The sequence below is a fragment of the Colias eurytheme genome, chromosome 5 (assembly GCF_061535395.1).
Source record: "Colias eurytheme isolate Ceu_HAF_F1 chromosome 5, ilColEury1 Martin Lab GWU primary, whole genome shotgun sequence".
Classification (NCBI taxonomy): domain Eukaryota; kingdom Metazoa; phylum Arthropoda; class Insecta; order Lepidoptera; family Pieridae; genus Colias; species Colias eurytheme.
Genome location: NC_142984.1, coordinates 6,856,128 through 6,870,472, shown reverse-complemented (window position 1 = coordinate 6,870,472; position 14,345 = coordinate 6,856,128). Strand labels below are relative to the sequence as shown.

Sequence of the window (14,345 nt, the reverse complement as noted above, 5' to 3'; positions counted from 1 at the left end):
ATTTTCCGGTGACCTACTATCCGGTTTATACAGAAAATATGAAGTAGAGTCTGTCTGTGCTAAAGCACTCTGTGCTGTATCCCACATGATACCCACTTATGATTTTTCTAACCATAAAAATAACATTAAAAAAAGAGATAAAATTGAATAGACAATACTTTCATAATGTTATATGAAAACTTATGAATGAAAACGTTGGAATGAAAAGGTTTTAATAATAACTGGGTTAAAATAAAACAATTGCTCTCAAATATACTATCATTTAATAACTTGACTGACGTACCAGAATATACAAACTAAATTGTCATATATAGGAATTTCAATTCAGTACAAAATGCTACAACTGTGATCGAAAAATTTGTAACTATGAAATTGGTTCTCATTCGAAAACGATTTCGCTACATTATAATAAATAGACTAAAGTTAAAATTGTATAAGGATATCAAATATTTCTAGTTATGTACAAAATTAAAATGCAATTACAAAATTATTCTATATCACAGTCACTAGAGAGAGATAAAATCTAAGAACTACATTAAGTTTAGCAGTCTATTTGCAAACACATTCACAAAAACTACAACCCTTAGTTACCATCAGTACAACCGCCGATAAAACAACTAACAAATATCGCTAACAAGATTACCTATTTATTATAAAGAACATGATTATATTTGAGCATAGTTATGGCAAAAATGGATAATTAAACTTCATTAACAGTCGTTAGAGATCAAAAGCAATTAAAATCATCTTCGTGCAGCGGTGTAACGATATCCTTAGCACTTCATAATATACAATCTATATATACACTTATTATAATTATTGCTTTCATTACACTTTAATGATATTTTGTTCTTAATTGAATAAGTTAGCTCCGGTACGAATGTCCTGAACAGCCCGAGGCACCAGTTTGGGTGCCGTATGGATGCATTTCTCGATATGGCGATTCCCTGTTTAGATTACAACTCATGTTATTTTCAAATTTGATGTATAAAATACACTTAATATGACTCTGCTATGGCGAAAATTACATTTTAACTGTGATGAATGCGTTAAAAAATTAGATAGAGAAAAAAAGATAATGGAAATTATGAGATATAAAGTACATTTACATCATTGACAACAACGATAAACAAAGATTTTTGCCTAAAGTTAAAAAGAGTTGGTAAATAGTGATAACATTAATTGATAATTACTAATTATTATTTACGTTTCAATTATCCATTATTAATGTTAATTACGAAATTGACTCTCGTACTAGCTGTACTTACCTTTCGTAAGGTGGCGGTGGAAGAATATCACACAGATTCATTCTACAGTTCTGGTCACTTCTTGTGGATCTCGCTTGAGTCGCGTACCTCGGTTCTTGAGAGACTTGTCTAAAACTGTTCTCCCTTGCCAACCACTGCCACTGAGGGTAATCATATTCAACGTCAGCAATTTCTGTCCACTCTTTGTTACCATCATGCTGACTTGATGATTTAGATTGAGCTGTTTTACACGAAGGACACTCTTCTATTGAAATGTCTTGGTCATCTCCATTACCACATTTCGTCATATCACTATAGTCCTTAGTTAATGTTGAACTATTGCTACTACTTCTACAGCATGTGGAACATTCTTCGTTGGAATACTGATTGCTATCCGCGAACGATCTAACCATACTATTGTCATAGGACCCTGGACTAACTGCACATTTGATGCAGGAATCTTCTGCATCTGTGTGATGGTCCTACATCAAAATAAAATAAAAATCAATAATTTATCAAATTCGTTTTAAGGAAGGTTCCCAATAACAAACAAAAGGAATAAAATACCGAAAAACAATGTTATTTTAATTTAACTTGAATTCTATTTGACTCTTATAATTTGATTTCAACAATCGAAATTATAAGAGTCAAATAGAATTTCAACAATCAAAATTATATTTTCATTGAAAAGGCTAAATAAAACGGTTAAAAAAATAATTAAAATTAGATCTTACAATAATCAGACTGCTGACCTGGTAATTTAATTCGCTGTATATAGCACTAGAAGCATACGGTTCTGGTGGATATTTCCTACTATCCTCTTGTAGGATTATATTGCTAGTAGCACTTGCGTGTTGAGGTAGACTGTATTCTGCTTCCATAGTCATCGTACCTATAGTGTTGCTACCTATAAATTAAGTGTTGTTTTGTTTTCGAGATTCTACTTAAATAAGGAATTGAATAATAAATAAATAAGCAGCTATCACGAAATAAAATCACAGATAACAGTTTAGTTACGTCTTGCTTAAATATTTGCACGATTTTAATTATTTCAGTTAGTTAAAATATATAAATCTTTAAAGAGTTCGTCAGTTTCGTATGGATAACAAAAAGATAAACTCATGAGAAAAATTTAAGTAAAAGCCTTAAAAAGGATAAAGCAACGTTAATTATGATGATGTGCGACATACCATGTAAAAGACTTTGATGACAATTCAGCATTTCAACCCGCGGCTCATTAGTTTCGTACAAAGGCCTTTCTCGCATCCACACTGCTTCTTTGCCGAGCAAACATTGTTGAGTATTCGTAATTGGAGTGCCTGTTCAAAAGTATTACTTAATATCTCTAAATGTGACAAATAAAATGAATATGGGCCTGTTATACGTACTCGCTGCATTGTGACTCTTCCGCAGTTTCGATTGCTTTTGCCGTAAATAAATTATAATACCACCTCCGACTAGAATAATTCCCAATAAAATCAAACTTAAAATTAAAAGCCAAGTTTCTTGGAACACTGACAAGATTGCCTTATCTCTGGCTGGCTCCGTTCTGAAACAAGATTATTTAACTGAACCATCCATCCTTATATTCTGAATAAATGTAAAAGATGCAGAATTTGTTTTGGCATGTGACTGAAAATACACATCATAAGTAGGTACTTTAGGAAATTCTATCCTTTTAAAAAAATACCTTTCCACCGTGAGTCTTAACTGTATTGAAAAATTTACTTATTTCCTACTTTTGCAGAGATATAGTACATTTTACATAAGAATAACCTATCCAACCAAGCAAAAAACAAACAAATGATTAAAGTATACTCACTGCACATAATGCCGCTGCGACTGAGTAGGCAGCATATGAATCTGCGCTGGAGCACTGAAGGGCCCATGTCCCCGGCGTGTAACAGCCGCGGCTCTAGCGATATACCGTCCCCCTGCGCGCAAGGAACTTGCGGCAGCCGCGCGTGTACGAGCGCCTAGAGACATCTGACCCACTACGCGACCGTTATTACTTCCTCCCACTCGCACCTCGATCTAGTCAATTAATTTTGACAATTTATTCACATACCAATCAGACACAGAACATATTCACAAATTGTCAGCCATTATTTCCAATTTTAAACATAGAAAGAACACCTTATTAAGATGAATGAATAAAGGAATGAAAAAAGTGCACAAACCAAATATCCTGAAATATCTCCATTCCAAGCGTAAACTGGTGGCGGTTCCCATCGAATCCACGCTGATGTTGAATTTATAACTCCAGCTGTGACACTTTGCGGTGCAGCTGCAGGAACTACAGACATCATATAATATTTATTATTATAAAAACTAGGAGCCATGAATTTTATACTGAAAAACTATGTAGGTAATATTTACCATCTTCCTCGGTAAAACCGGTCTTCATATTGGACGGTTTTCCAAGTAACAACTTATAAAATGGCATCAAAAATATGTTATACTTGGCATATGGTATCAACCCTGTTAGAACGTGGCTCGACGATCCACTATTATGAACCGTAGTCATAGTGAAATTCTCAAATTTAGTTAATTCTATTAAACTATCTACACTACTATTGGTTTGTATGTCTGGAAATTCTATTGCATGTTGTTTATTTAAAGAGGTTCCATTAAACCATATTTTTACGCCTTCTAAATATTCGTTGTAATCTGTTAGTACCTAAAATAATAAAAAAATTATAGCATGTTATTCTTCACAAAATATTATATCACACACTTATATAACTGTTTTTTATTCTTACATCCCAAACAATTTTGAGTGTAGTTGATGATATTCCTTCAACTCTCCTTAAAACTAGAACATCTTGTTGTAAATATCTACGGGCTTGTACGAGTTCGTATTGTGTCATTGGCGGATGATTTTGAGGTTTATTTAAATCAGGATGAGGCGATGATGATTCAAGATTACCATTAAATGAGTTCGCTTCTCTTCTTAAGACCTAAAAACATAAATTTATATTCATAGAAGTACTTTGTAATGGGGTTATTAAAGGTATGAATAAACTAATGGAATTTTGTTTTAAGTTAATTTATTTATAACCCTATTATGATTCTAACCTGTAAAGTAATCGTATGTAATGCACTTCCTGCAGCACTGACAGCGACACACGTCAATCTACCCGCGTGGCGAGTCAAAACTCGATTCAAATAAAGCGATCCCGAAGCGTGTTCTGAATTTGGAAATATGAGTTCCTGCATTAATACAATCATTGTTATTAATAGCTCAGGTAGTTTATTTCCATAAATCATTTCAAAAGATGTAAAATTTTCACCTGAGACCCCTCCATTGTCCAAAATATGATTGGTTTTGGTGAACCATCTGCTTCGCATGGAAACGAAACTGATTCTCCCTCCCAAGCAGTTTGATCAGAAGGCACTCGTGTGAAATGAGGTAAAGCTAAAAGATAAGTTCATACAATTATATATTTTTAATTGCGTAGGTGCCCGATTAATATTTTGAACAATTTAAGTAATCGATTTTTAACATTATTAATTAAATGCAATAAGTCCCTAAAAGAGATTAATATAACATAAAAAGTAAAAGTAAAACTTATTTCTTGTCCAAACCATTAAAATAACAAGCACAAAATAATAAGCCCGTTTATTTTATTTTACAGCCCTTTGAAAATATTTAAATGAGCTTTATTTAATTACTCGTAAATAGCGACAATCTGTGTTAATTAGAGTATTGTTTTTATTCAATCATTTAACGGCTCCATTAATAAAAAAATTGAAAGAACGTCATCAATAGAGACATTGTAAATTTTTCATTGCGATGATATAATTTAATATTGTATTTATGAGTTATGATATCAAAATCCTTACAATGTACAGTAAGAGTTGCACTAGCAACACTACTTCCCGCTTGACTTTCAGCTCGACATGTATAAGTGCCAGCATCGGAAGAGACCACTCTATCAATTCTCAAAGAACCTCTTCGTATTATCGCATATGGAGATAGTTGACCTTTATCTCGGGACCATGTCACCGACACATCTGATTCTGGTGAGGCCTAAAACGTAATAAAACATAACTAAATGCATGCATTGATTTTATCGTCGGTTGCAATTTTATAGCTCACTTACTTGACAATGAAACTCAACGTTCTGGTTAATCAGTGCCGTTATATTATTAGGTTTCACTAGAAAATGTGGTCTTCGTAATACGAGTAATGTGGCAGGGCGAGATTGTCGTTCTCCGGCCACATTAGACGCCACACATTTATATACACCGCTATCGGTTGGAAGACTTTCGATAATCTTTAAATTACCACCATCTACTATTGCTATCCTGGAAAAGGGTTCTCAATGTATACACTGGTACATTATCATCTTGTTTCGCTATTTGTTAATTTTAAAGTTATTGTGACAATAATAAAACAACTATATTAAAATGATATTACACGTATTATATTAGATACCTACGTACAGTTAGACAATATTTGCATATATTAAGGATCGGATATTGGCGTGTCAATAACTTTATTGTTAGCATGCTCAATAGAATATTCATAACGTATCAATAATATTCAAATCCGCATTAATATTATACCTTCCATTGACATCAACATCTAACGTCCGTCCATCTTTAACCCAATGTACTGAGGGGTCTGGTGCCCCTTTCGGTGACGCACATTCGAGCAGCGCTGGCTCCCCACTCGCCACTTTTACGTCTTTAGGTTCGTTTCTGAATTCATCGCGGAGCACTGTATAGACAATTTTTCATAAATTGCATTGGTAATCGGTATCTATTGACAGTAACTATATATTACACTAGTTACTGTCAATAATGCTTTGATTGAACTGTACTGTACATCACATAGGTACTGTACAAATAAGATTAATTTCTGCTTCACAATAGTAAGCAATTATATTTTAATTATAGCATATTTTAGTTTTACAGAATAAAGCTATGATTAGATTAATTGAATATAGTGCAATTAATAACATTAATTCAGTTATACCGCTTATGTTGATTTATTGTTGGTAAAATACAATACGTTGGTATGTCTACTGTATTAAATATAGATTGAGATTCCATTTTATATCATTAAAATATAGTTTCAAATGAGTATCGTTTATATTGTATTTTTTTCCATGATTCAGAATTTAAATTCTCGAATGAAACAAAAACATGGCGGTCCGGCGTGAAATGATATTTTGATCGCCTCCGATCCGCAAAACCCAACAAAAAATAGTGAAGTTATTTAAAATCGCTCCAAATACTTTTCGCTATCATTTTATCCGCATATTTGGGAATTTATGTGAATTTACATAGATATCAATTGGATAGAAGCAGTTTTAGCACGTAATATTCAACAGCATTGGCAAGAACAATTTAATACCACACAATACACTTTAAAAAAATGCACTTGTTTTAATATTTTTAATTAAAGTTAAAACGAAATTAATGCATATTGAAAACCGTACGTACCTAAGTGAAAAATTTTTATCTTCTAATATCAAAAGTTATTCAAATTAAATTTAAAAACACTAGTTGTTCTTAAATGCAATTTTGTTTTTAATATCACACGTTTTAATAACTGCATTTGCTTGCTTTCAGAGTACAGACTGAAGTCGTTAAAACTTCTAATTAATACACAGCTATTAAGACAATTTAAAAGTTAAGTAAAGTTGTCTCTTGTGCGTACTTTGGAATGCAAGAATATAATCTGAAACTGCATTATCTTAAATGAAGATGGAATAACAATTTAGGCTAAAAGCGTAAATAATTATAAAAATCTGATTAATGCAAACCAACATCTTATCTATTAAATATACATAAAATACAAAAAATCTTGAGTTTGATTAAAATGTCAGATTCAAATCAAAATATAATTAAATTATAATGAGCCAATGGATTAGGTATTCGTTCATTTTTAATGTATGCCAAAAAAGAAAATTTCTGTATTAATTCTAGCAATTAATAATATCAATAATTGATATCTATATATTTAATTGCATTCTAAAATTAAATGGATACAATAAGTCAACCATATCTATTGTTTATCATGCCTCATAATACGAGATGTCATATTAATAGATAAGCATACACTAACTATAAAAAAACTTCATTATGCATTCAAATAGCGTTCATTGACTCGCAATTCTAATGCGCAAGTCTATATAGGTATATATAATATATTTAGCATGTATGTTTGTTATGTCTACAGAAATTATTTTCGCCTGCTTAAAATAGTTCGCAATTGCTAATTTTTAACGAAAGCTCTTTGCAATGTCGATTCTGAGAATTACTTCTATGAAGTGTCAATTATGATTAATTATGTATCTACTCAGAATTTAACTGTTGTTTGTCTAAAATAAATGAACATAATATAATCGATAGTTACATGACTAGTTTAAAAAAAGTTTATGATAGATACAGGTAGTTACGAAAGCTCGACTCGATGTAGTGTAGTGTATTCCAATAAAATGCATCAAATATTAATTTTATAGACTGTAAACAATTTGATTATAAAATTTTGGTTGTTTATGGATTTTTAGATTGCTGATTAATCTAAATCCAATGTCAAATTATTTTTCAAATACAATTTGTAAAAAATGCATAATATATTCAATACAATTACAAACAACAACAGAATGGTGAATAATTGAATATCTACTTCATTTTTTATTAATGTACATGAAAGCCTGGTGAATAACATTAGGTAATAAATTTTATTAATGTGGTCTTTATTGATTGCAGTAATTTAAAACTTTAATAAATTATCATAAACATGCATAGCTACTCAATCATCAATCAAATTGACGAACAATTACACGCACTATATTCCATTTCCGTTCCATAACACATTTAAACGTTTTTTTTCTTATACGTATAAACGTATTACATTGCTCCATCTCTATAATAGTAGTACATAAAGCTCAATACATTACCTGCAATGGTCAGCGTCGCGTTCTTGCTAACTGCTTCCCCGACAGTGTTACGTGCGACGCACCAGTAGACGCCCTCGTCACTCTCCTTCTTACCACGCATAACCCTATAAATATAACCAACTAAAGAACCAGGATTTGTCTTTAAAAAGAAATATAACATCCCTAAACCAAGTTTTAAGAGAATTAAATATTATGGTATTCCATACAGGTAAAAACTAAAGAGTACTCATTGAACAACGGTTATACAGTACAACAAAAAACTATTTTTTTATTCGCGCCTATATTCATAATTTATTTATTTCAATATAATCGTCACCTATATTCTACCGTTATAACATATTTAAACAATAACATTATAAAAAAATATTCAAATGATACCTGAGAAACAATAATCCATCTTCAAGTAAAACCCTATGTGGGTGGTCAGTAGGTGCAATTGGGTTCCCGTCTTTGTACCACAGGATCGTTGGTTTGGGCTTCCCTTCAGCCACGCAGCGGAGGGTAGCAGGTTCGCTTCTCCCCACTATGGTGTCAGCTGGATGTTCCTTTATACGGGGAGCCCGGCTTTGGGCTTTAAATATGGGAACTTTAGTGTCTATTTAAGTCGGTTAAATAATTGTATATTAAAATGGTACATTTTTGAAATTGAGCCAAAAATAATTAATTAATCCATAATAACAATGAAACAGATAAAATTATAATAATAAATAATAAGTCACGTTCAGGTAGAGCAAAAGCTCTGGCTCTAGAGGAAAGTTGCGAAAATATCATGGAAGGTAAAAGCGGATGTATGGATAGTTATTGTTATCATGAATTCATTATAATTTGGCTATAATGCATCACTGAATATATTTTCTTATTCGTGTTATAATATTATGCTTTTATTAAATATATAAAAATATTCAATCTAACTACGATAATTAGCTATTAATATTTAAAACTCCACTCTAATTCATTGTTTACAATAACGTATTAATAAAAAGATGTATAAATAAAAATCGCATACCTAAACACGCCTCGAAAATAATCAAAACATTCAAAAGTACTAATAACTGATTGCACTTTCTATCACCACTACAAAATCCCGCGACCATACTGACACTTATCACTTATCACGGTTACACATATTCACTGCAAATCATTCATTGTTGTGATTCCGCGAATAGTTCATTCGATCATCGCGATGTGACAGCGGCGGGTGACACAACCACCCCGCTTGACGTCCCAAAGTTTACTGCCCCCCACTATAGATACTATTTCGCGCCGACTCAGTACCACGCACTTGCCAATGTGAACTTTATGAAAATCACTGCAGGTAAGCCTATAGGTAATTAAATTTTCAGTGACTTTTCCGTTGCAGTTTTATTTAAACAGCGTTCCTTTCCGGAACGTTATTCAACGTAATGGACTCTACGTTACAAATGCAGCGATTTCTGCTGCTATTTGTCAAGCGGTACGAGAGTTTTCATTAAAATGCTCTTCAATAGTGACAGATTAAAATAAAATACAGCTTTTTCATTAAAAAAACGGATCTGAGCTTTTTCATGAAAAATATTTATAGAGTAATTATCAAATTAAATTAATTTGACAGTTGAAATAGAATTGTGATTGTGAAAAGTTTCAAAAATACTCTTTATGTTAAAAAAAATCTTAGTGTCTTATATTATCTCTATGTTAAAGTATTTTAAGGTCAAAAATCGCATAAATATGGTAGAGCTCTCAAAATTCTCAAACCGACCTTCGCAAAGAACACGAGGCCACACAAACTTAGCCATACGCTAGGCTAGGAGCACAATGAAATGACGTCACATCATCCTGAATCCAGGATTATCTCCCGCCAATTCCACACACGTGTTGGGGACGTGTCAATTGTGAGTCAGCGATGCGGCTCACGTCCCTTGTTACCTAACTGTTTTGCGGGCAGGCATCCTGATTAGAGGATGTAAGGATATTTGGCGGTACGCATACGATATAGTGAATATAACGGTTGTAGTTTTTTTTACTTATCTACATTTTTTACTCTATGTAACTTCTGGGATGTTTAAAATATTTTTACTTAACCTCTCCTTACATTACTCAGTATTTAACACAGCTTAGCTCTATGAACATTTTTGGAATTAAATGAATAAAAATAAATGAATCCTACCAATGTAATTACTTCATGCATCTGTAGCTGATTCCTTTAAAATAGTACTGTATAATGTATTACATATTATGTAGAGATAAATAATCTCTCTGTGATGAGTATTCATTAATTGTAATCAATACCATTATTAGTGACACTCTCTATTATGTGCTAGACATAAATAAATACAATTATTATTACAAGCTTATTAAACTTAATATATCTCAATTAATATTTATAAGATATGTTCGTAACCATCATGAATATAACCAAAAATACGACACGAATTAAGAGCCTTTCCGTTCCTCAGAAGTCGGACAAAAAGAGCAACTTTTGATGTCTGAAAGAGCAATTATCATACACCAGTCATGTTGATTCTGTTAATTACAAAAGTCGATGTTAGTTTTTATTGAGGTTAAAATGATGATTACATGAATATTATTGTTATTACTATAGCGCAATAAAACGAAGAAGTACTAGAGTCAAAGGTTATAAATTTGTACATTAAAATAACAATACGCAAGGATTGAGAAAACTTATATTGGCTGTTATTGTAAAAACTTTTAATTTTTCGCCAATAAAAGAATCTACTTAAAACTAGTATGGTTTTACATGCCTGGCTATGAACTGTGAAAACAGAAGAAATGCTATGTAATTAAATTTAGAAAACTTTTTCAATTTTAAACGAAATTCAACTTCTCTTATAACCGCTAACTAATTTAAACATAATCTACTAATAATCGTTTATTTTCCTAAATATTATTTTGTGTATCTTATATTAGTTTTTTGTTATATTGGATTATATGTAAATCAAGATTCTAGCATTATTAAATTATGTATTCCAATGAGTCCATGAAGGTACAGAGTCAGGTTACATAATCAACCTATCAGTTGGGAACAAAGGAAGGCTTCATTAACTCTATTTCATTGAAATATTCATGAAGTGTGCCAAACGGTAAACTGAGATGAGCCAGAATATTCAGTTAACCATCCAATACAACCAAATAGGTATTTACTTAGTATGTTGTGTATCTATTTCATTTAATGTTGATTAACCTCTCCTTTCATGTTTTAATCCAACTAAGAAGGTATGTATAGAGATTAGAGATGTACACTTTTAGCAAGCTTTTTAGAGGTGCACAAAAATAGCTCAATGAAATAAAATGTAGTTTTTATCAATTCCGTCCTATTTCTTAATTATTTTTCAAACAGGGTTATTTCATTGTTGCACGGAATTATGCTTTATAAAAAGAAATGTATTTAGCATAGTAGACGACGGCAAATGTATTACATTGTATTTCGATATTCAATATCCCCATTACCGCTCATATCAATACCACAGCCCGGCAAACACGAACCAAAACGTCTCAATAAAAATGCACAGAAGCACTTCCTTGCGAAGCGATAGCATAAATGCACCTTTATTTATTTCCGAGAGATAAACATGCAAGGTTTGCGAAGATAGTGCATTCCCTGCACGTACACTCGGACTTATGTCAGGTGAAGCTTAGCGGCACGTGCGGCATCGGCTTGCGGGACTATGATAAGAATGTTTATTTGAGAAATGGGTGCGTGGCTATTTTTAAAGAATTAGCACTGAGGGGCGATAAGGCTAAATAAAGAGGAAGGTTTTGTAGTAGATATTTAGAGAAAAATCAACAAAACAGCTCTTTATGATCAGATTTTAGAAGTATCTTTATAGCTAGATCGCAGGAGACATTTTAATTTTTATTTTACAAGTAATTAATGTTCGCAAGGTAAATCGCAAAGCAAGGTAAATCCTGAAAGATAATGCCGGTTCCATTAAGTACCGAAAACATAATCGTTCGAATTAAAACTGTGCAGCAGTAGTAAATTAAAATAAAACTGCATCAAAAAAGTTCCAAAATCTAATCTTTCAACACCACTTTTAAAAAAGCATAATAAAATCCTCTTTAGTATTTATGTTACGGCTAAAGGTAGGTGAGAACATAAACTTAAGATTAGCCGGCTAAACTTAGGTTTATTTTCGACGAGGTGTTAATGTTAGTTTGTTCTATCTTTAGCCGGCTAAACTTAAGTGTAACCGCAGGCCCGTGGCTAAAAATGTCGGGGTGGGTAGATTTGGTTACTATAATACATGTAAGGAACAGGGCGAGTGTTTTCTGGCACTTCGCCGGCTGCTGCCGCAGCACGCTCGCTGCGCTCGCTCGGCTCGTGCGGGTCTTAAGAGTTCTAACCTAACCTAACCTAGCCACCAGCTTTCTGCCCTGAGTCGGGGTGGGTAGATTTGGTTACTATAATACATGTAAGGAACAGGGCGAGTGTTTTCTGGCACTGTGCGGGCCCCTCAAGCCCTCCACCGGCCCGGCGCTAACCAAATCTACCCACCCCGACATTTTTAGCCACGGGCCTGCGGTTACACTTAAGTTTAGCCGGCTAATCTTAAGTTTATGTTCTCACCTACCTTTAGCCGTGACATTTACAAAAACATTAACTGCGTCATTTACAAGACACCCCGCACTTCAAAATGTGATTGGTGAGTTAAATTATAGCGTTAAAAGGAAAAAAACCCGACCAGTAAAAGTTTTTAACGTCGGAGCGGCGCTTGCCAAGTAAATTCCCATCCACATAAAGCAAGCTCGGACAAGCGCCTTAGGGGCCACTAATTCAATCAATTGGCTGACCATAAATAAAACGGAAGGCATTCTCGATACTCACGTAATTGAGAAGCAAGGATACGGACGGCTTAAGCGACAAATCAATTAAGCTAAGATAAAAAGGATGCATTAATAATGAGGGGACGAATTTGATAACGTCAGGTTGGCCCACGTGATACATTCGTATACGGATTACTGCAGATACAGGATACTTATTTTTGTTAAGAGGATTTTATCGACGAGATGTTTAGTTTCTTTTCTGTTCTGCTCTGCTCAAGAAAGTGAGGTTAATTGCTCGTAAAATATCTACATTTTGAAAATACCTATCCATACTTCGATATGAAAATAAGCGAAACAAAATTGATCGGTTTATTTTGGAAACGAAGCTTAACGTAAACATAAACAGGCTTCCCCTATATAAATACGAAATGAGAAACCAATACCTACAGAGCTTAAGCTCTAATCCTTGTTTTTGTCAAGGGTGCCTGCACACAAATGAAACTGACAGCCTCTACGAAATAAAAGTGAAAAATCTCATCTCACGAGCGCACTCTCTAGGTTAACAACAGTGCATTCGAAATTGCGCTGCATGTTGTTTCATTGTTTTATTGCTGTAAGAATGTTTTAAATTAAATAATTTGTTATTTCTGTAGTGGCTAGTTTTTCTTAGAAGACAAGTAAAGTGTAGTTCACAAAAAAAAAAAAAACAAGTGCGTTGAATATTAATCAGTCGATCGATGAATTATAATATTTATTGACAATAGTTTTAAATTCAGAAAGAAAGTAATATTTCATGGACATAAATTCATACTAAAATAATTAAAAATACTTTACCTACCATGATTCTTTGTTAAAATTTTACTTAGACAATTTAGCAAATATTTATTTTGTATTAATTACCATGATATTATATTCGTCTTCTATGTTTTATGGAAATAACCCATCCATCTTTCGACTCCCGCGAATGTAAGTTTAATTGTGAACAAACGATAGAAAACAAAATGGCTGCGCTAAATCCGCCACGTGTTCTGTCTATTAGCAGTGACAGTTGACACTATTGGGCTAATGCCAAGGGGTGACTCAGTTTTAAGTATTAAACTGAGATTAACGTAATAAGCGCTAAGCGATCCCCCCTTTGTTTATTCCTTTAAATAATTCATCAATTTTATATAAACGCTCTATCTTTACTATCTGTGGTATATAATGTGACATGTTTTTACTAATGGTATAATATAGAATGTAGGCACAATAGTAGCGCCGTTTAAAAAGAGCGTGTGTGCCGAGCTCACGTGCTAGAATTGAAACTTCTCTGGCAAGATTCAAAGATACCAAAATCGTCGCCTTACTCCATGACGTGACGGTACTGCCATAACGCGACCTTGAAATTTTACTCTCAACGCGCCTAAAGAAGTTTCAC

At 33.0% G+C, this 14,345-nt stretch overlaps 1 protein-coding gene across 2 annotated transcripts; it reads right to left on the bottom strand.

Moving 5' to 3' along the window:
* Window positions 1–261: 261 nt before the first annotated feature.
* Window positions 262–9,380, bottom strand: LOC149908512 (neogenin-like). 2 transcript variants are annotated; one of them, XM_090101996.1, is made up of 17 exons: window positions 9,171–9,380; window positions 8,543–8,735; window positions 8,165–8,268; window positions 5,820–5,973; window positions 5,354–5,558; window positions 5,094–5,280; window positions 4,541–4,665; window positions 4,326–4,460; window positions 4,010–4,207; window positions 3,627–3,927; window positions 3,428–3,543; window positions 3,070–3,281; window positions 2,636–2,796; window positions 2,438–2,566; window positions 1,982–2,154; window positions 1,269–1,729; window positions 262–947 (listed from the first exon to the last, which is right to left on the bottom strand). In XM_090101996.1, exons 1-17 carry the CDS (start codon window positions 9,256–9,258, stop codon window positions 866–868), a joined length of 3,024 nt encoding a protein of 1,007 aa, XP_089958122.1. In that variant the 5' UTR covers window positions 9,259–9,380; the 3' UTR covers window positions 262–865. The 2 variants fall into 2 exon arrangements, with proteins under 2 accessions (XP_089958122.1, XP_089958123.1); XM_090101997.1 differs by having other exon boundaries at window positions 2,000–2,154.
* Between the last annotated feature and the right edge of the window lie 4,965 nt (window positions 9,381–14,345).